The 23,977-nt window shown below is 40.7% G+C and overlaps 1 protein-coding gene across 5 annotated transcripts in view; it reads right to left on the bottom strand.

Annotated features, from left to right (window-relative positions):
• LOC106604182 (serum response factor) overlaps positions 1-23,441 on the bottom strand; it is a 60,031-nt gene extending 36,590 nt beyond the window's left edge. For 2 of the 5 annotated variants that reach the window (XM_014198632.2, XM_014198613.2), the window contains exon 1: positions 22,305-23,436. In XM_014198632.2, the coding sequence (XP_014054107.1) occupies positions 22,305-22,937 (633 nt within the window). In that variant the 5' untranslated portion in view covers positions 22,938-23,436. Of the gene's footprint in view, positions 1-22,304 lie in introns of all 5 variants that reach the window. The other 3 variants (XM_014198642.2, XM_014198626.2, XM_014198620.2) reach the window with 2 other exon arrangements.
• Between the last annotated feature and the right edge of the window lie 536 nt (positions 23,442-23,977).

The raw sequence follows: 23,977 nt of genomic DNA, 5'->3' as shown, positions 1-23,977 counted from the left end.
TCAAGACAAAGAAGATCATTGTGGACTACAGGAAAAGAGGACCAAGCACACCCCCATTCTCATTGACGGAGTTGAGAGCTTCAAGTTCCTTGGTGTCCACATCACCAACAAACTAACATGGTCCAAGCACACCATGACAGTCATGAAGACAGCACGACAAAACCTATTCCCCCTCAGGAGACTGAAAAGATTTGGCATGGGTCCTCAGATTATCAAAAAGGTTCTACAGCTGCACCATCGAGAGCATCCTGATAGGTTGCGTCACTGTCTGGTATGGCAACTGCTCGGCCTCCGACCGCAAGTCACTACAGAGGGTAGTGCGTAAAGCTCCCTGCCATCCAGGACCTCTATACCAGGAGGAAGGCCCTAAAATTGGTCAAAGTCTCCAGCCACCCTAGTCATAGACTGTTCTCTCTGCTACCGCACGGCAAGCGGTACCGGAGCGCCATGTCTAGGTCCAAGAGGCTTCTACCCCCAAGCCATAAGACTTCTGAACATCTAATCAAATGGCTACCCAGACTATTTGCATTGCACCCCCCACCCCTTTTACACTGCTGCTACTCTGTTGTTATCATCTATGCATAGTCACTTTTATAACTCTACCTACATGTGCATATTACCTCAACTAACCGGTGCCCCCGCACATTGACTCTGTACCAGTACCCCCCTGTATATAGTCTCGCTATTGTTATTTTACTGCTGCTCTTTAATTACTTGTTACTTTTATTTCTTATTCTTTTTTTTTTTTTCAACTGCATTGTTGGTTAGGGGCTCATAAGTAAGCATTTCACTGTAAGGTCTACACCTGTTGTATTCGGCGCATGTGACTAATAACATTTGATTTGATTTACATGTAAAGCTTTGGGGCATGTGGCTCCATTGAAGCAGCCCATGTGGCTCCATTGAAGCAGCCCATGTGGCTCCATTGAAGCAGTCACACAAATTAGCACTGTGGTGATGAACAGTCATTCAGATCTATCTATACATTAAACCTCAGGGGCATGATAATTTTGAGCAGTAGTAAAATCCTGGTCTTGGAGAAATAGACTTTCTAGAGGGTGTGCAGGCTTGACATGCCTTTGAATGAGCCTGCACATCCTTTTCTGAACCAGAGGCAGATTTCTGATCTATAAATCCATTTATTTCAACCATTTTAAACTGCCCTGGCCTGCACCCTCAGAGATCTGAAACCAAACTGCTGAATGCTGTCATACTTTGTCAAAACCAGTGCACAGAACAATCAGTCATGCTGCTGCCTACTGTACAACATACAGAAACCTGTTTCCACGACAACAGTGGATGATGCCAAAAGGAAAAAAGCACAAGCAAGGCAGGGACTTGCTCATCAGTCAGAACTCAACCTTTTTACAAAGATCAAACAATGCAAAGAGTGGCATTGCAACTATTTTGATGACACAATCTTAAAAAAAGAATGTCTGCACTGTATGGGACTCTGAAGCTGTTCTCGCTCACAAAAGACAGTTGGAGAACTGCTGTCTCAACAAAGCGCAGATCTGCTTCAGACATATGGATTTTTAAAAATGTAAATAAATAAGAAATGTACACCTTTATTTCAACAGGGAGTCCTATTGAGACAAAGGTCTATTTTACAAGAGAGCCCTGCATTTTATAATTTTATAGAATACATCAACAGTTAAAATACACAAACATACAAATCATGGATAACATCTACATCTCTCAGCTACCAGGTCTTCAATTAATACCCTAAACTGCCTGAGCGGCACTAGAACATCCAATTTCAACGAGATCTGCAGATTGTTCCAGCAGTAGGGCACAACAAAACTAAAAGCGGATCTACAAAATTTGGTGGAGACCCGAAGAACCTCATGAGTTAACCAACACTGCGAATGTGTTTTGTGACTCATGTCTCTATTCTTCAACAACGAAGAAGTGAGGTATGTTGGAAGCTTGCACAGTAGAGCTTTATAAACAAAGAGAGAGTAATGAAATAGCCTACGGGACTTTAATGAGGACCAAAACCACCTTGTGATACAGGATGCAATGATGTCTATTAAAACTGTCACCAGGTTTGATTATTTTTGCTGTATTTTACAAATGTTCCATCCCGACAATAAATCACTTTTATCCTGGGTAACCCGGTATTTCCCAACAAAACCAGAAGTGTCATTCAAAAGCATTAAAAAAGCATATAAATGCCTGGATTTCATTAGAGCTCAAAACCTGATGCTACCTGAGCCTGATGAGCCATATATTAAATACATTATGTGAGCCCTACAATAATGACATTTAAATGAGCCCAAACCCCAAAATTGTGCCATTATGCAATACATACAGTACCAGTCAAAAATGTGAACACAGCTACTCATTTAAGGGTTTTTCTTTATTTTGACTATTTTCTACATTGTACAATAATAGTGAAAACATCAAAACTATGAAATAACACGTATGTAATCATGAAGTAACCAAACAAGCGTTAAACAAATCAAAATATATTTTATATTTGAGAGTCTTCAAAGTAGCCACCCTTTGCCTTGATGACAGCTTTACACACTCTTGGCATTCTCTCAACCAGCTTCATGAGGAATAATTTTCAACAGTCTTGAAGGATTTGCCACATATGCTGAGCACTTGTTGGCTGCTTTTCCATCACTCTGTGGTCTAACTCATCCCAAACCATCTCAATTGGGTTGAGGTCAGGTGATTGTGGAGGCCAGGTCATCGGATGCAGCACTCCATCACTCTCCTTCTTGGTCAAATAGCCCTTACACAGCCTGGAGGTGTGTTTTGGGTCATTGTTCTGCTGAAAAACAAATTATAGTCCCACAAAGTGCAAACCAGATGGGATGGCATATGGCTGCAGAATGCTGTGGTAGCCATGCTGTTTCAGTGTGCCTTGAAATCTAAATAAATCACAGACAGTGTCACCAGCAAAGCACCCCCACACCATCACACCTCCTCCATGCTTCACGGTGGGAACCACACAAATACGGAGATCATCCGTTCACCTACTCCGCGTCTCACAAAGACACAGCGGTTGAAACCAAAAATCTCAAATTTGGACTCAGACCAAAGGACATATTTCCACCGGTCTAGTGTCCATTGCTTGTGTTTCTTGGCCCAAACAAGTCTCTTCTACTTAGGTGCAGTTAACTCTAATGAACTTATCCTCTGCAGCAGAAGTAACTCTGGGTCTTCCTTTCCTGTGGCGGTCCTCACGAGAGACAGTTTCATCATAGCGCTTGATGGTTTTTTCGACTCCACTTGAAGAAATGTTCAAAGTTCTTGAAATGTTCCGGATTGACTGACCTTTATAGCTTAAAGTAATGATGGACTGTCGTTTCTCTTTGCTTATTTGAGCTGTTCTTGCCATAATATGGAATTGGTATTTTACCAAATAGGGCTATCTTCTGTATACCACCCTACCTTGTCACAACATAACTGATTGGCTCAAACGCATTAAGGAATGAAATTCCACAAATTAACTTTTCACAAGGCACACCTGTTAATTGAAATGCATTCCAGGTGACTACCTCATGTAGCTGGTTGAGAGAATGCCAAGAGTGTGCAAAGCTGTCATCAAGGCAAAGGGTGGCTACTTTGAAGAATCTGTATCTTGTATTTGTTTAACACTTTTTTGGTTACAAAATGATTCCATATGTGTTATTTCACAGTTTTGATGTCTTCACTATTATTCTACAATGTAGAAAAAAGTTAAAATAAAGAAAAACCCTGGAATGAGTAGGTGTGTCCAAACTATTGACTGGTACTGTATATGTGATTTGTTTCAATTAACTACTGTCACACGTCACTACTTCACAGGAAAGGTATTTGAACGTAAACAATTTTTAACCCTTTCACACGTACCATCACACGGGGTGTGATCGTTCTACAGTGGTCCCTGAAGCGTACGATCACACCCCGTGTGATTAGAACACTCATTTAGAACGCTCATTTAGAACGGCCAGTTTCGAATGACACAACAATCAGCATTTGAGCTGGCCACACTTTTTTCAGAAACTATTTACACAAACAGTCCTTACAAAGTTATGTCCAGAATGTGAGCAGTTTATTTTTGGATGCAATGTTCAGATATTCACAGAAGTATCTATAGCATAACACAATCATCCTAACTGGAAAAATGTAGGCTACATTTGTCCTAGCGCTAACTAAGGAAAGATTGACGCAACACAAGCGGTCATATTTTCTAACTCTCGGCTGACGTAAACTATACCATGAATTAGCTAATAGCAATTACTATGTATAATTAATCACATCACGAGTGAGCTCATCATTGATCAAAATAATTAGGTAAAACACTTTCTAGAAATTGAAAGTAATCCATCGATTAGTTTCAGCGTGCAGCCATGCATTTTTTCCTCACAGAAACCGAAGATAATAAGAGAAGACAAGATGAGTTTGGTCTGTTTACAGTATGCATGTTGAAGGGGTGTGTCATCTACTGTCGTTCACATCCCACCATTCATTTGCAGAAGTCCTCAAAAAATGAGTGAACTCTTACTCACCTCATTTTGTTATAACATCTTTGGTCAAACGGATGATTACGTGAAACCCAGAATGCATTGTATGTCAACAAACATGGCTCCATACACATAGCTGGAATTAGCTTAGCTCATCATAATCAGTACAACCTTCAAAACATTATTTTACACACATACTATGCGCCCATTACAATTTATGCAAAAATCGGAATGCATGATTTATCACGGGTAATTGAAAAACGTTAATAAAATACTAAATATATCAATAATACCACACAAAACATTTTCTGATAGTGATTTATTGATACAAATGGCGCGTGCAGGCAGTCAATCACGGTAATCTCTCACTCTGAGCCATTCAGTGTTGTTGTTCATGTAACAATCACATCCTGGAATGGAGAGAACGTTCGAACATCACGTGCATAAAAAAACTCACGCTGAGGCGACCGTTAGAGATATTTGGAACTCACACGTGAAAGGGTTAAAATCAAAATGCATTTTTGGGCAGAAACGCCTTCTGGAACATGTGAACTTTCATGTGCCTTTCTAACAAACTTGTATTCCATCCTGTAAATAGAAATACAATTGTTAAAATTACCAGCCTAGTTGGTTAAGCCACGGGAAAAGTAAGGAACCTTCCCACTAGCCATGATTGGCTGAGACAATGGATGGGCTGGACATTCCGGGAGTGTTTTCCAGAGACGGTAATGTGACCTGCACCAAAGTCTGATTAGGATATATGTCAAGGACTAGATAGTGTATTTTTACCTGGAGTTTTTCCTTATTGTAGGCTACTACTTTCACCACTCTTAGTCTTGCTATCTTTGTTTGTTTGTTTACTAAACTAAATCACTCTGTACAGCAAATGGTCTCATGTGAATCCTTAAAGAGATGGGTGGGTCTAAGGCTTAAAAGGGTGTGAACGATGCTGAATGGCTATAGACAAAGAAGAGCTCTCCAGTAGGTGTACCAAAACATTCAAGGGCCATTTTCTCAAAAGTGGGGTTACAAGTTTATCAACTTTCAAAGCAGAATTACTGTCCCAATATTCTTCATCTGCAGTGTATGAGATACCATTTCCTAGCTCGGAGTCTCTACTTTTAGCCAATGTAAAAAATACAATTTCAATTTTGCTACATTAGACCGAATCGAGGCAGTCGGTCACATATGATATAGGCTACTGCACATTACGCACGACAGAAAATTATAAAAGCCCATAGATGTAGCTAGCTACAGTACTTATTATCTTGGGTAAATAAATGAAACTAGGTCCAGTAGGCTAATCGTTTTGAGTGTGTACTGTCTTACTGTACTGTATTATATGGACTGGAATTACACACATCGTTCAAACCATGATAAAGCAGAAGAGAACGTGATTCTCCTGCAGCACATAAGGCCTACAAAGTTACAAATATAGGCTAGCGAATTTGATATATAATAGGGCCTATTTGTATAATTAGTAGGCTGACGCATATATACCCTTCATAATATTTCTCCTAATGTTAGCCTACCTCCCCTTTTGCTCTCGATTGTTGCTTCATTCCTTTCAACAATTAAATTAAATAAGTTTCATTGTCCTCATCTTAAATCATTCTAATGACATCCTTGAATAATATAGGACTAGAATTAGATGCAGAAGGCTTTCACTTCTCTTCACGAAGATTGAAAGGTTATGGGTTAACTGCTATAGCCTACCACCATCACGCGTTCACTCTTTCAAACTACCGGTGAGTTTTATTGGCTGCTGTATTTAACATTCAGCAAAATAGAACTTGCCTCACTCCTCAAATATTGGTATAAGAAATGCTAAAACAAAAATAATGTTCAGCAAGCTATTCTAGTCTAGCTCTTCTTGCATGGGGCGCCAAGAGCTAAGGAGTATTTTTTTAAGGAGAGGCCAGCTGAGCACAGGTGCTTGCATATTGCGCAAGAGACCGAAGCTATAACTTAAAAGCATATTATGTATAACCCATCATTAATTAGCTAAATATAAAAGACTAATACTGCATTGAATATGTTACCTGAAAGAGGTAGTCTAGGATATTTAAATATAGGGCAACATATCAATCTACAAAAGGATGACCTATTTTAGATGAAATTTGAATGGAGTTGGAGAGAGACGGCAAGAGCACTCGTGTGTGCACTGATTTAAAGCAACGACATTCGAGTGATAGGCTATTAACTTGAGCTGCAATTAACAACGTATATATTTAATTTTAAAAAACAAGGTGACCCCCGAAAGCCAGATGGAGATGGGTCAATTAGACGCACATTCTGTCTTTATATTACTGTAGCATAGGCTAAGCTGCAGCAAATTTAGGCTTGCCTGTGACAAGATTTTTTTTACCATGAGATGATAGGTCTACATGCACTGTGAAGTGTGCTCCATACTGAGATGGGTATGTCCCCACCCTGACCATACCGCTCACGTGTGGTCAGCATACGTGTTATTCAAACACTGCACCCACACTGCTCGTGAGCGTCTTGCATGGCCAAGTCTTGCATGGCCAAAATAAAACTTGGTTCTATTTGTCCTGTCTTTCAAATCTCCTCATTGGTTTTTAGAAGCATATAGCCACGTGGGTGATTGAAAGATCAACCGACTGGAGTGTGGACGTCAGTTCTAGTAATGCACCCTGAAGTTGGTTGCCAACCGCCATATAAAGTCCAAAGAAGAAAAATAAGCCTGTAGGATGGAGGAGAGATGACAAGAAACCTATTCGGTTTACCATTTTATCTGTGGATTAATTGTAAGAGTAAAGGACCTTGTGCATTTCAGGTAAAATAGCAACCCAATGTTTATATCCCAGGACAAATTCCCTAGCCACAGCAAGCTAGCTAGCTAAGTTGCCATAAACGTTTAATGCTTTTTGACCTGTCCACAAATTATTATAATTGGTTCAGAGTTTGTTTTGATATTTCAACCTGCGAGTCCTGATCACTTCTGGTGTGGGTGAACAAAATTGACTTCCGCATGTCCGGTTTGGTCAGCATGTGAGCAATGATTCATCATGCAGAGGCCGTAGAGAAACCAGATTTAGACATCACATATAATTTAACAATTCCATTTCACGCCATTCTGTTCATAAACACTGAACAAAAACATAAATGCAACAATTTCAAAGATTTTAGGCCCTCATCTATGGATTTCACATGACTGGGAATACCGATATGCATCTGTTGGTCACAAATACATAAAAAAAAAGGTAGGGGCGTGGATCAGAAATAAAGTCAGTATCTGGTGACCACCATTTGCCTCATGCAGCGCAACGTCTCCTTCATATAGAGTTAATCAGACTATTGATAGTGGCCTGTGGAATGTTGTCCCAATCCTCTTCAATGGCTGCACAAAGTTGCTGGACATTGGCGGGAACTGGACACGCTGTCGTACACGTTGTTCCAGAGCATCCCAAACATGCTAAAATGGGTGACATGTCTGGTGAGTATGCAGGCCATGGAAGAACTGGGACATTTTCAGCTTCCAGGAATTGTGTACAGATCCTTGCGACATGGTTACATTGTACATTGTTATGCTGAAACATGAAGCACGACAATGGGCCTAAGGATCTCGCCATGGTATCTCTGTGCATTCAAATTGCCACCGACAAAATGCAATTGCGTTCGTTGTCCGTAGGTTACCATACAATAACCCCCCCATCAGCTTTCTAGGCCTACTACAGTGGGGGAAAAAAGTATTTGATCCCCTGCTGATGTTTGCCCACTGATAAAGAAAGGATCAGTCTAATTTTAATGGTAGGTTTATTTGAACAGTGAGAGACAGAATAACAACAAAAATATCCAGAAAAACGCATGTTAAAAATGTTATAAATTGATTTGCTTTTTAATGAGGGAAATACGTATTTGACCCCCTCTCAATCAGAAAGATTTCTGGCTCCCAGGTATCTTTTATACAGGTAACGAGCTGAGATTAGGAGCACACTCTTAAAGGGAGTGCTCCTAACCGCAGCTTGTTACCTGTAAAAAAGACACGTCCACAGAAGCAATCAATCAATCAGATTCCAAAATCAGCAGGGGATCAAATACTTTTTCCCCCCACTGTATATTTATTTCTCAGTTTTCCTAATATTAAGCATATTTACAACAGGAGTATAGCCTACCTGGCTGGCATGAAAATGAACCACAGGAAAAGCCTCCTCCGTTCACTATTTAAGTGCAGAGATGACATGTATTTTTTCCCCTGCCCCTGTTTTGAGACAGGTGCATGATAAATGGTCCATTCTAAATCCAAATGAATTTCATACATATATTATGTAGTATATGTAAAGACAAGATTAAATAAAGAATAGTCTGATGGGTGACAATATTAGCCTATCACTTGTGAATGATGCCCAGCTTAAGGCAAGAAACAACGCCTATTTAATTTTTGTAACTTTTTCGAATCATAGTCGCACACCTCATGTAGCCTAGCCCATAGACCTATATGTTTTGATAAAGTTTTTGTTCAACTAGAGTGGCCAAATAACTTATTAAAATGAAGCACATTAATCTGCTTTACAAGGGGTGTAGAGCCTAACTGGCATACATAAGCAGCGTGTGAGTTTCAAGTTTGGGGAAGATCATTTTCACCATGGAAATGCACCGTTATAATAAAAGCATTGCATCCATAATCACATTTGTTGTCACTTTTGAGAATGGTGTTTTCTCCTAATGGAACATTCGTGCTTATAGCCTGCTGCCGTGTGCGCATTGCTGCGCTTATAAAGTGAAGAAATAGCCTAATAGTTTAACAACATTTTAAGCTAAACGTTCTGATCGGTTGTGTCAGACTCATTGCGTAAAAAAAAGTGTTTTGATGCTAGTGCTTGTATTCATTTGGGATCTATCGCATCTCACAACTGTCCCAGACTGTTTGGGAATATTTATTTTGAACAGCTCAACTTTTGTACTATGGTGGAAAGTACATTGACAAAGGCTAGTGCTTTTGCTGTTCGTTAGGCCTACTCATCTTGTTGGCTGACAAAACGTAAATGTGGACAGTTCTTCCAATATCTTCAATATGCACCTTGGAATTGGATAAGGATGTGCGTAGTTGCGTCCCCGATGTGTCGGTCTTCACTTGTAGCCTGTGAGAAAGACCCGATCACTTGATGGAGAGCCGTGTGAGTGAGATGTGCAGTACTCAGGGAGCAGGGAGTAGGGTTGTAAAGGGCATGGATTTTTTAGGGTGCATTATGGCCACACAAAGGGGATGCCGCCGGGAAATTCGAGGCATTATCAAGTGCTTCTCAAATTGTGAACGAGAGACTGACGAAGTGTGTACAGCCTGCGCAATAAAACAAAGCAGAGCTCATGCCTTTCAAGAAACTTTAAAATAATCATTTGTCGCATCATGCAACTTTACAATAGATTAAAAATCAAAACATACAGCCCAACATTTGTAGAACAACTAAAGTTAGAGTAATAACTCTAAATTAAGCATATAGGAGTACCTATGTCTTTGTTAACCGCTCAAATCGTTTGGAGAAAATATCCTTTCTATTTTATTCAGCTTTGTTCAATTGAATTCTTCATAGTATAAAATAATGCCACGGAATTCTAAGCAAATCTTGTCTACTAAATGAACTAGTGTAGCCCACAGCCATATGGCATAGCCAGATCAGGACAACTAAGGGTATGCTATTCTGTTCTTCTGAAATAGACTACATTTTCTCCATATCATGGTGTTTCTTTAGACCCTTCTAAAATAAATCAGGGATTTATTGTGAAGGTGTAGACTATATCCCATGGATTTAGATGCTTTAAAATGTAGACGTTCCAAAAGGTCTGCATCAGTGGCTTGTAGGCTGTGAGTGGAAGCCAGGAGATGCTAAATGTGTTTATATTAATTAAAAATGGTCAATTACCGTGAGACCGACAGTTATTTGCTTGACAATCACCGGCTGACAAAATTGTGACCGCCACAGCACTAACTGCAGGATTTCAGATCAAATTGAGATTCTAATACAAACATGCCATATTCAACAGATAACCCCCCTAATAGAAAATACCATGGTTGGCTTGAATTGGAATAGATACAAGATTGCCTAGAAGTGAACTATTAGGCCTATGCCTCGAACTATGCTCAGTAGTTAACCCCTTATTTGAAAATACTATAGGGATCGCTTGAATTGGTATACAGTATATACAAGATTGTCTATAACTGTACCATTGGGTCGATGCCACGAGGTTGTGGGTTAAAACAAGTGTCAATGATGGTTACTTGTTGCAGACCTTCAATATGATGATAATACTAAGAATTTATGGTTGGGATTACCAAAGTGGGACTTGGGGTGTTGATAAGTCAATGTCTCAGCGCAACCTTAAAATGCAAAGACAGGGTCCAGGCACCAAGATGATTTGGATGGACCCCATCCTCTCTATAGAACATCTTCTGTTTCCAAAAGGTGTCAAAGTTATCCACAAAAGTATTTTATCCACCTTTAAGTCTTTACTGAAGACTCATCTCTTCAGTAGGTCCTATGATTAAGTGTAGTCTGGCCCAGGAGTGTGAAGGTGAACGGAAAGGCTCTGGAGCAACGAACCGCCCTTGCTGTCTCTGCCTGGCCGGTTCCCCTCTCTCCACTGGGATTCTCTGCCTCTAACCCTATTACTTGAGTGGGTTGAGTCACTGACGTGGTCTTCCTGTCTGGGTTGGCGCCCCACCTTGGGTTGTGCCGTGGCGGAGATCTTTGTGGGCTATACTCGGCCTTATCTCAGGGTGGTAAGTTGGTGGTTGGAGATATCCCTCTAGTGGTGTGGGGGCTGTGCTTTGGCAAAGTGGGTGGGGTTATATCCTGCCTGTTTGGCACTGTCCGGTGGCATCATCGGATGGGGCCACGGTGTCTCCTGACCCCTCCTGTCTCAGCCTCCAGTATTTATGCTGCAGTAGTTTGTGTCGGGGGGCTAGGGTCAGTCTGTTACATCTGGAGTATTTCTCTTGTCTTATCCAGTGTCCTGTGTGAATTTAAATATGCTCTCTCTAATTCTCTATCTCTCTCTCTCGGAGGACCTGAGCCCTAGGACCATGCCTCAGGACTACCTGGCATGAAGACTCCTTGCTGTCCCCAGTCCACCTGGCCGTGCTGCTGCTCCAGTTTCAACTGTTCTGCCTGCGGCTATGGAACCCTGACCTGTTCACCGGACGTGCTACCTGTCCCAGACCTGCTGTTTTCAACACTCTAGAGACAGCAGGAGTGGTAGAGATACTCTCAATGATCGGCTATGAAAAAGCCAACTGACACTTACTCTTGAGTTGTTGACTTGTTGCACCCTCGACAACTACTATGATTATTATTATTTGACCATGCTGGTCATTTATGAACATTTGAACATCTTGGCCATGTTCTGTTATAATCTCCACCCAGCACAACCAGAAGAGGACTGGCCACCCCTCATAGCCTGGTTCCTCTCTAGGTTTCTTCCTAGGTTTTGGTCTTTCTAGGGAGTTTTTCCTAGCCACTGTGCTTCTACACCTGCATTGCTTGCTGTTTGGGGTTTTAGGCTGGGTTTCTGTACAGCACTTTGAGATATCAGCTGATGTAAGAAGGGCTATATAAATACATTTGATTTGAAAAGTAACTCCAACAGAACTACAGTAGACTCATAGCCAGTCATGTAGTGCCAGCAACCTACTGAATCTTTCGCTGCCATGACTCAGTGATGGCACTGGGCCTGAAATAATTTGATTTTAATTTATTTCAGTCTTTCAGAGTTCCAATCAGTTCTATAAAATCCAGATTCAGACATTCTGCGCTAGCCATCCTAATGTCATTAGATCGCACATGGATTACGACAGCGACAGCCTCCATGTTCTGGCATAAAACGGTAGGAAGAGATGGCAGTGGAGATCCGGTAGTTTTTTCACCTCGTGCCGGCCGCAAAACCCATTGTGGCTGACAGAGGAACCGGTCACCCTCAAGGTCCAGTGATCTGACTCCAAGGTAGAATCCGGGTCAGAATCTCCCTGGGAAGGAGTCAGGATAGGGGTCGATTGCGCTGGAACCTCCAAAGCCAAGAGGACGAAGCTGTTTGACAACTGGATTTGGGTCAGGCTCCCAACGCCAAAGAAGCCCCACTCGCCACAGGCTGCTTCCCTCCATTTGGCCTACCACAGATGACATGCTTCCATGGTTGGACAGCAGGAATGGTGACAGTATCATCCACTAAATCCATCAGAAGCAACAGTCCTGCTTAATTTTCCAGGGAAGTGGGAGATTTCTTCGGCGAGGGGTCCCTGGAAGGCATTGGCCATGTAGTCAATGAGTATTGACATGGCGGTGATACTCTCAGCACATCGTCCAGACTGTGGAATAGAGGAGAAGGTAGGCGGGGGTGCTTTCCCCAGTAGATTTTGCAAGTTCTTAAATCTATTTGTTAATAGTGGCAACTTTTTCTCTATAGTCCTCTGTGGGTAAACAATTGTTGCATTTGAACTCCGGTTGGTCCACATTGTCCTGGAAGAGCGTGTAGTAAATACAGCTCCTGCAGCGCACAAAATGCTAAATTTTACCTCTGAACGGGGTAGCCTCCATGAGAAGAGACATAGCAAGAGACAATAACTGATGTATTTTTCCAGACCTATACAGGTCATCGGTAAATACACCAAAAACTTTAAAAAAATGTAATGAAACATAGACTAGCTTGTTAAACATAACTTTCTGCCACAATTTGTGCACTCGCTCTCCTTCCAGTATGCCTAGAAATCAACAAATGTTACCAACCCTTAGTAAACTTCTGGAAAAAATACAAACAGTTTGACCAGATACAATGCACAGTAAACAAATTGACAAACAGAATTTCAGTATGCTTATAGGGAAGGACACTCAACAAGCACAGCTGAGAGAAATTGACGGTAAATGATTGTGTGGGCTGTCTTGTTCGACTTAGGGGCAGCTTTTGACATTATCGAGCATAGAATTCCCCAGGGTAGCTGTTTAGGCCCCTTGCGTTTTTCAATTTTTACTAACAACATGCCACTGACTGACTAAAGCCAGAGTGTCTATGTATGCGGATGACTCAACACTATACACGTCAGCTACTACTGTGAATGAAATGACTGCAACACTCAACAAAGAGCTGCAGTTAGTTTCAGAGTGGGTAGCAAGGAATAAGTTTGCCCTAAATATTTCTAAAACTAAAAGCATTGTATTTGGAACAAAGACACTCACTAAACCCTAAACCTCAACTAAATCTTGTAATAAATAATGTGGAAATTGAGCAAGTTGACTAAACTGCTTGGAGTAACCCTAGATTGTAAGGTGTCATGGTCAAAACTTATTGATGCAGTAGTAGCTAAGATGGAGAGAAGTATGTCTATAATAAAGCCATGCTCTGCCTTAACACTATCAACAAGGCAGGTCCTACAGGCCCCAATTTTTTCGCACCTTGACTACTGTTCAGTTGCGTGGTCAGGTGCCACAAAAAAGGAATTAGGAAAATTGCAATTGGCTCAGAACAGGGCAGCACGGCTGGCCCTTGGATGTACACAGAGAGCTAATATTAATAGTATACATGTCAATCTGTCCTGGCTGAAAGTAGAGGAGAGATTGACTTCATCACTACTTATATTTATGAGAGGTATTGACATGTTGAATGCACCAAGCTGTCTGTCTAAACTACTGGCACACAGCTCGGACACGCATGCATACCCCACGACATGCCACAAGAAGTATCTTCACAGTCCCCAAGTCCAGAACAGACTATGGGAGGCACACAGTACTACATAGAGCCATGACTACACGGAACTCTATTCCACATCAAGTAACTCATGCCAGCAGTAAAATTAGATTTAAAAACAGATTAAAAAAATTAAAAACACCTTATGGAACAGCGGGGACTGTGAAGCAACACAAACATTGGCACAGACACATGCATACACACGATAACATACACAGGATAACATACATACACATGGATTTAGTACTGTAGATATGTGGTAGTGGTGGAGTAGGGCCCTGATGGCACACAGTGTGTTGTGAAATCTGTGAATGTATTGTAATGTTTTTAAAATTGTATAAACTGCCTTAATTTTGCTGGACCCCAGGAAGAGTAACTGCTGCTTTGGTTCACACCCTTTTAAGCTAATGGGGATCCATAATAAATACAAATACTTACTTTAAAAGTTTGAATGAGAAACATAAACACATACTGAGCAGAAACTGCTCTTTGAAAATGTGCAAAAAATGTACATTGAAAATAGTTTGCTAAAAATATAATATTTCTAAATTTAGATGAGAAGTGTGTGACTGCAACTATGCCTACCGGACACAGAGATGTATAGTGCAGGTGACGTTGTGGTTAGAAATAGGAATGTCAGTTGCTCTAGTCTATTTAAAACACAAAGCCAGACATGAATGTTGTGACTTCCAGTCACTCAGTGCCAGGACAGAGATGGCATGTCCCACTTGGTTCTTTACACATTATGTCTGCGAGTCTTATTACATCAGATTATGGCAAATTCTGTGGGATTTTGGGTTGAATTGGGCCTTCCACGGGTTAAATAATATATAAGTCAAAGTGACACAAGGGAAGGATATTGTACAGGGAAGTTGAAGTCTACCTCATGATGACATTCTTGGTCAGTGTTGGTGTAGCCTATAGGTCAGGGCTCCCCAACTGGCGGCGGCGGCAGCGCACCCAAAAAATATATATTTTTAATTGTTGGACATAAGACTAAAAACAAGCTCTAAGTGAATATAATTTTTGAAATCTATTCCAAAGTATTGCCATGCATAATAGAGAGATGTGATCGTATACAAATGGAAGCAAAGTTTGAAATGATTAAATGATATCCGTTTGAGCTTCTTGCAGTCAATTTGCAGTCTACAAATGATTTGTATTTATGTTCCAGCCCCCTAACCATCCGCTCTTGAATGTTTTATTTAATTTTTTAAATGGCACGCAGCTAAATCTAGTTGATGATCCCTGCTATAGGTGCATGTTTTTTTTTTACCTTTAACTACGCATGTCATGTAAGAACAAATTCTTATTTACAATCACAGCCTACCCCGGACGATGCTTGGCCAATTGTGCGCCACTCTATGGGACTCCCAATCACAGCCGGATGTGATGCAGTCTTGATTCGAACCAGGGACTGCAGTGACGCCTATTGCACTGAGATGCAGTGCCCTAGACCACTGCTCCACTCAGGAGTTTTACAGACTCACAGGACTTGATGATGCCCCATATACATCAAGCAATGCAACATCTAGTCTGATTAATCAGGCTGTAACACACACACACACATCTAATTGGTATATACACACCCACCCACACAAGGCTTGGGCAGTATACCGGGGTACTTGGAAATAGCCACAGGCTGGTTTTGAAGTTTTTTTTAAATACATTTGAATATTTGTAGCTACTTTTAAATTAAATACCTGCAGTCAACTTGTGCAATACTTTAGGAGATAAAGCAGATCACGTTCTTTATTTCAACAGTCACATTATGAGGCTTAGAGATAGTCCCTAGTCACGTTTGTTTACAAGCACACAACGACGAGAGACCAGAGCCTTATGAGTAACTCACTCACTGTTGTGCACCACACACACACACACACACTGATCTAGTTACAGTATGGAATTCACAGCTAAATATTTGCCAGCTAGATATCTTATTAGGCAGGGCAAACCAGTTTTGGTGATTTCTGGTATATCAAAATAAAATCACAACACGTTTTTGAGCTCATTCAGAAGTTTTTTACCTGATTAAGTACAATATCATTGGAAATTAAATGTTGAAAGTTCATTTTTAACTTAAGAATATAAATTGATGCGGTCGCTGCTTCCTGTTGACAACAACCTACACATGTGCAATTAATAGTAATCATATTGCTTGTTAGCTAGATTTTAGAATGTTGCATTTTGATACAGGGGTCACCAAAACTGAAAGAGGAGCGCAACACTTTTGTCAATCACTCTTATCGATTATCACATTGAAATCAAATTGCGGGGGGCAGTGTGTAAAACTAACACAGCTCAAAAACCACACGGAATCTGGCAGTGGTGGAAAAAGTACCCAATTGTCATACTTGACAAAAATTAAAAGATACCTTCATAGAAAATGCCTCAAGTAAAAGTGAAAGTCACCCAGAAAAATACTTAAGTATCAAAAGTAAATGTAATTGCAAAAATATACTTAAGTATCAAAAAGTATAAATCATTTCAAATTGCTTATAATAAGCAAAATCGGACAGCACAATCTTATTATTTTTTATTTATTAACGGATATCCAAGGGAACACTACAACACGCAGACATCATTTAAAGTGCTTCAAAGTATTTTTGTACATCACTGGTTAGAGGACAATTTGTATAAGACAGCAAGCTACATTTTGAGGTGTTGCATTTTGATTCAAGTGGGTCGCCAATGTGGTAAGTGTAACCCAACACTTTTGTTAAATCACTTCCATTGATATTATGCAGAAATCAACAGAACAGTGTGCAAACATTTGGGGTGTAGCGCTGTTTAAACTAAAATGATTCAAAGGCCACACGGAAACTTGAAATAACCTCTACATGGTTGGTTAGCTGAAAATTTGTAGAAGGCTTCCATCTATATTTTGGAATGGCGGACGTTGATTTCGGGAGGCTGCCATCATAGAAAAGGGAAAAAAATATGTTGTTAGTCAACTTCAATGAATCACGAACCACCACAGGATATTAACAGTGACAACAGTTAGCTGCTATTTAAGTGATAGTTTGACTGTCAACTCTGTATTGGTGTGTGGCCAATGACTTTTAAAGATAGACCTCCCCCCAGAATTATCCAGTACCATTTGATCAACTCAAAACCAAATACATTGATCAATTTTAAGCAATTGATTGTGTCACTATGTTGACTATAAACTTTTATACTAACATCACGAATATGAGGTAAAAAGGATAACCACTTCCCCAATTCGATGTGATCAAAATGTCTGCTTCTGTACACATACAGCCCCATCATGGAAAGTAGCGTAATATACAGGGGCTTCCAGAAAGTATTCATACCTCTTGACTAGGGTTGCACATTTTGGGGAATAGTCAGAGGTGGAAACTTTCCGTGGGAATTAACAGAAACATATGCAAATTGTTATTAATACCATTTAAAATGTAAATGTTTTTTTGCATTGGATATATTTACCATATGAAGACAGAAACATAAACCTTTCACCTTATCAGTGGACATAATTGCAAATGATTTAATCCTGCCAATAGAAATAAAACAAAACAATTTAGTTACGAATTTAACTTTAATTAAATGAGTTGACTCTTAACATGGGATGATTGTCGCATCTCACAATAACATTTTCAACATACATTTGTAAAATGATAATCTAGAATCTAAAGCTTTGATTGTCTTCCTCTCAGGCTTCATGTCTTCTCCCTGGACCTCTTTAATTGTTCACCTCTTGAACATCAGACTGAGGCCTCATCTTCACTGTCACTTTCCAACCTTGTTGTGGATGGCTCGTTGTCAGGCTCAAAAAGCCTCAAATTTGCCCAGATAGTCACCAATTTTTCAACCCTTGTATTGGTCAGCCTGTTGCGTGCTTTGGTGTGTGTGTTCCCAAACAAGGACCAGTTGCGCTCTGAGGCGGCTGATGTTGGTGGGATTTGGAGGATGATGGAGGCAACAGGGGAAAGAGCCTCAGATCCACAAACTCACTTCCACCAGGTGGCTGATGAGATGAGATATATAGCCCTTGTTTGGAATTGTACTTCGCCAGACTGCCAAGAACCATGCCCTCATCCAGGCCAAGGTGGCAAGACACGGTAGTGGTGACACCATAGGCCTTGTTGATCTCTGCACCAGACAGGATGCTCTCGCCAGCATACTTGGGGTCCAACATGTACGCTGCGGCGTGTATGGGCTTCAGGCAGAAGTCTTCACGCTTTTTGATGTATTTCAGAGCTGCAGTTTCCTCTGCTTGGAGCAACAGTGAAGTGGACAGGGAAGTATGGATTTCTTCTCTTACATCTGCAAGCAGAGTCTGAACATCAGACGGGATGGCATTGTCTCTCTCAATACCACTCTCCCAAAATACATCATCTAGGAGGATCCTCTTGATGGGGCTGTCCATATCGGCAGACTGATATGGCCAATTCTTGGAGACTCCTTCCCCTCCAGGAGACTGTCAAACATGATGACAACACCACCTCAACGGGTGTTGCTGGGCAGCTTCAATGTGGTGCTCTTATTCTTCTCACTTTGCTTGGTGAAGTAGATTGCTGCTATAACTTGATGACCCTTCACATACCTAACCATTTCCTTGGCTCTCTTCTTTGTTGCATTCGTCACATATGATTTGGCACAGTATTTGCAAACGTACACAGCTTTTCCTTCTACATTGGCTGCAGTGAAATGTCTCCACACATCAGATAGTGCCCGTGGCATTTTCCTGTGAAGATTAGGGGGAAAGAATGAGGGGGAAAAAAAATACAATTCCATGTACAGATAAATAGTTAAGCGGTTAGATTAAACAACTCCTTTGTAAGATAAATGTTTTAAAATGAAACGTGTATGGAAACAGGTGAATTAACACTCAGTTAGCAGGCTCAAGCAAGCTAAAACCCACATGGTAGCAAAAACTAACTAGCATAAAATTTTAACAAGTTAGAAATTATTTAAAAAACACTTTGCTGTAGGCTACTATTTACTAGTTAACAAAAAAATAATGTATATCATAAAATATATTCACCCCACCCAGTATTGTAATCAAAACTTACCAGAAAGCATGTAGTCCTTGGCTCAGACAGTATAGTAGTGTGGGCTCCATAGCATCTCATTAGTGTGCAAGACCTTGAATCAGCTGTACATGTGATGGAAGAATGCACTATGCATACAGAGGGTTGCAATACCATTTAATTGGGGACAGTTTAACCAAAATATGTCACAAGACCTAGAATTGCCTTGTGTATCCCACAAAAAAAAGGTTCACTGTTATAAAGATAACTTTTTTGATGAATTTAAGCAAAATTCCCAAAATTCCAGGGCTTAACTTCCCATGGAAAAATTCCAGAAATGTTCAGACTCTTTGCAACCCTACTCTTGACTTAATCCACATTGTGTTAGTCTGAATTCAAAATGGATTAACTACATTTTTTCTCCCTCACCCATCTACACATAATACCCTGTATTGACAATGTGAAAACATGTTTTTAAAAATATAAATAAAGACATCTCATTTACATATGTACTCACACCCCTGAGACAATACTTTGTAGAAGCACATTTGGCTGCGATTAAAGATTTGATTCATCTTGGGTATGTCTGTATCAGCTTTGCACATCTGGATTTGGAGATTTTCTCTCATTCTTCCTTGCAGATTTTCTCAAGCTCTGTTAAGTTAGATGGGGAGCGGCATGAATAACAATCTTCAAGTCTTTCCACAGAGGTTCAATGGGATTCAAGTCTGGGCTTTGGCTAGACCACTTGAGGACTTTCACATTCTTGTTTTGAAGCAATTCCAGCATTGCTTTGGCTGTATGCTTGGGGTCATTGTCCTGTCGCCTTATGATCCGAGTCTTTCATGTGCCTTTTTGCAAACTCCAGATGTGCTATCATGTGCCTTTTTCTCAGGAGTGTCCTTCATCTGGCCATTCTCTGTAGAGACTCTTGTCCTTCTGGCAGGTTCTCCCATCTCAGAGAAGAACTCTGTAGTTCTGTCAGAGTGGTCATTGGTCACCTCCCTGACCAGTTACTCAGTTTGGTCGGACTTCCAGCTCTAGGCAAAGTCTGGGTAGTTCCATATTTTTTTTTCAATTTACGAATGATGTTTTATACCCTTCCACATATATGCCTCATCACAATTATATCTCAGAGAATGGTATAGTTTCTTCTCTGACATGCACTGCCAACTGTGAGACCTTATATAGACAAGTGTTTATTTCTAAAATCATGCCCAAACAATTGAATTGGCCACCATCCCATCTGGTTTGCGCTTAGTGAGCCTATCATTTGTTTTTCCAACAGGACAATGACCCAAAACACCTCCAGGTTGTGTATTTGACAAAGGAGAGTGTTGGTGCTGCATCAGATGACCTGGCCTCCACAATCACCCGACCTCAACCCAATTGAGATGGTTGGGATGGGTTGGACCGTAGAGTGAAGGAAAAGCAGCCAACAAGTGCTCAGCATATGTGGGAACTCCTTCAAGACTGTTGGAAAAGCATTCCTCATGAAGCTGGTTGAGAGAATCCCAAGAGTGTGCAAAGCTGTCATCAAGGCAAAGGGTGGCGACTTTGAATAATCTCAAATATATTTAGATTTATTTAACACTTTTTTGGTTACTACATGATTCCATGTGTTATTTCATAGTTTTGATGTCTTCACTATTATTCTATAATGTAGAAAATACTCAAAATAAAGAAAAACCCTTGAATGAGTGGGTGTGTCCAAACTTTTGACTGGTACTGTATGTAAATTTGATATTTCTGTATTTCATTTTCAATAAATGTGCAAAAATGTATAAAAACATGTTTTTACTGTCATTATGGGATAGCGTCCATAGGGTCTGTGCAGCAGGCTGAACGTTTGATGTCATGACATCCCTAATCTTATAACTATTAACTGTCTAAAATGTGCTAAATGCTCTACAGTTGTGCATTTGGTTTGCTAACTTAGGAATTAGTTATCTAGCTATCTAGCTAGCTAAGTGGTTAGCTTCTTGCAATCAAGCTCTTCTTGGTAACAGCAGAGAATCCCCCCAACTGGATCAAGAGACTTGCGGTCTAATATTTGTTTTGTGTGTGCAGCAAACTGTCAGTAGCATTTATAAGTTACTTTATGAGCTGGGATGTCTGCCCTGCAAACAGTTTTTCAGAGAGTGCTATGGGATTTTATATGTACTTGTTGTGCCCCTTGTGTTCAGTGCCGGTATTACAGAATATCCCAGAATGGCACATGGTTGACATGACAATCTGGATACCCCCAAGCCTAGTATACACACAGCTTGAAACTAATGTCTGCAAAATCATTTAAATCAGTAGAGGCTGCTGAGGAGGCGGACGGCTCATAATGTCTGGAACGGAGCGAATAGAATGGAAACCATGTATTTGATACCATTCCACTCCAGCCATTACCACAAGCCATCCTCCCCAATTAAGGTGCCACCAACCTCCTGTGGCGTAAATGTTCCTTACAAGCCAGAATGTTTAATAATATAGCATTTTAACTTACTCTACCGGTTGACGGTGTGGTTTGTCCTTCAGCTGCTTGAAATTTGAGATAAAATATCCACAGGAAAGTATTGTTTACTTGACTTTTTAGAGTGCCTGTAGATATGGTTCAGTTCCACAACGAGGTAAAATTAGTTTTATTTTGGATAAATCGACAATGAACATTATATTCTGAATCAGGGGAGGCTGAAGAACAATTAACTTTTTTATATAATATTGAAATCCAAATTAAACATTTAAAATTCACATCAATTGTTCTCCATCCTCTACTGATTCATTGTCATGAAGCGCTTGGTTCAATAGCTATTTGAGCGAACCGAATATCCAATATTAACCTAATTATACCTGGTGCTTTTCAAAATGTCGGTAAAACAATAGCCTACTTTCTTGTTGATATTTAGTCAAAATGTTAAGCAGCCGAAGGACAAACCACACAGACACCCGGAAGTAAGTTCAAATATAATTTTATTCAACGTTCTGGCTTGTAAGGATCATTTACACGATGTTGCAGGCATTCGTTTCAGCCTGTATATAGACCATGCAAAATGATGCATGAACAAGTAACATTTTGGAGTGGACACACTAGGCGACTGAGTGTCCCATCACACCTGAGTGTCACGTGTGATGAGATGCAACAGCTGGAATTTTCACTGTGATTACTCACCTTCTTCATTATGCCAGTCTTCCTCTTGCTAAAAGTTGTGTATCGCCTCAACTTGTTGTCGATAAATTCCATTTTTATCTTTACACGTCCACGTGTCTTCTTCCCCGGCTTTGCGCCAGCAACACCTCCGGGGACTAAACCATAAGCCCCCGCTGGTACCTCAGTCCCCTGCCCTGTCACCGCAGCCTCCATCTCCAGTCTCTCCCGCTTTACACCTCTTCTGTTGTCTCTGATTGATCCCATCATGTCGTCATCATCCCCCGAGTCCGAATCAGCGTCTGACCCACTGCACCCCATGGGCGCACACTTTTTGTCCGGGTCGTACCGGTTGCCTCCGTGAACCCCAACTCCCGTGTTCAGACTTCCGATGCCTCCCTGGCCGGCGGTCTGTAGAGTGGTCAGTCCCGTCCCGCTCACTGGTCTTGCCCCACCTCTTGGACCCACTTCTGGACCGTTGCCCCCCAACATCCCAACCGCACCGGTGCTGTCGCTGACCCCAGTTGTCGTCTGCACTGCTCTGACCAACATGGGGCGAATTCCACTCCCAATAACCACAGAACCGTGACCTGTGTTACCACTGACAGACGCTGATCCGTTTCCAGATGGTGCTGATCCAGCCTGGCTTGGTAACATTCTATTTAGAGGACCCGGTCTCTGAAATCGCCAGCCGACCGCTGGAGCGCGTGTGTTAGTAAAATTACGGCACAGCTCATGCAACCCAACCACCAAAAAGGTAAACAAACAGCGAAAATGAGGACATGGCGAAATTGGCGTAAACTTTCAAAAGTGATGCTGCCCCTAGGACTCTTCAGCCCGGTTACAGCTTGGCTCAACCTCCTCTATTTCCAAAACTCAGAGCAATTTCTCAAAAAGGAAAAAGCTTAGAGCGCATTAGTTATTACTCCGCCATGTCATGTAGTTCACACCTTAAACGCTTCAAGTGTCATCGGTTTCCGCCTTCAATGCACAAACGCTGCAAATATTCAATCGAATATCCCGCAATATTAGTATTTTAGCCCTGCATTTGCACACAAACTTGATGCCTTTTGAAATAATGTATCAGATAGTGGACTAAAATTACAACCCAAGAACTACTTTCCTCCTTATAAAGAGATACAATGTTTCCTTTTATGGAGTTGTCTCTCCTTATTTGGCGAGTCAAAGCGTTGTCTACGGATTGGCCGATTAGGATCTCAGTAGAGCTACCATTGGTCAATATAGCATGTTATTAGAATAAATACCAAAATGGTTGCGCTGTACACGACGTCAATGTGGTCATGCGTTGAGATATTGAAATATAAAAACATGCATGCCCTCAAAGCAGCATAGTATTTAATTTGTATCAAGACAGTAAATTAAGGTGTATAATAATAATAATAATAATAGTATAATAAACGTGTTATAGACGATAATAAACGTTGTGCCTAAGAACAGGATAGTGGGTCTTAGAATTTACTACATTTATCATAGCTAAATAAATGGTGGTACTATCTAAAATATCACATTTAGAAAATAATTCAAAAGCAGATTGAATTTGAACATTACATGTTCCAAATTTTGATAAATACTTCATCTGATGGTAATAGCCTAAATCATTTTGGTATATTCTTGTTAGAATGAGCGACATTGGATGTTGTAAAATACTTAGTAATAAAATGTTATAATTTTACATA

This window comes from Salmo salar, chromosome ssa01 (assembly GCF_905237065.1).
Source record: "Salmo salar chromosome ssa01, Ssal_v3.1, whole genome shotgun sequence".
Lineage (NCBI taxonomy): Eukaryota > Metazoa > Chordata > Actinopteri > Salmoniformes > Salmonidae > Salmo > Salmo salar.
Note: the sequence above shows the minus strand (reverse complement) of the source record. Positions and strands in the feature narration are given on the sequence as shown.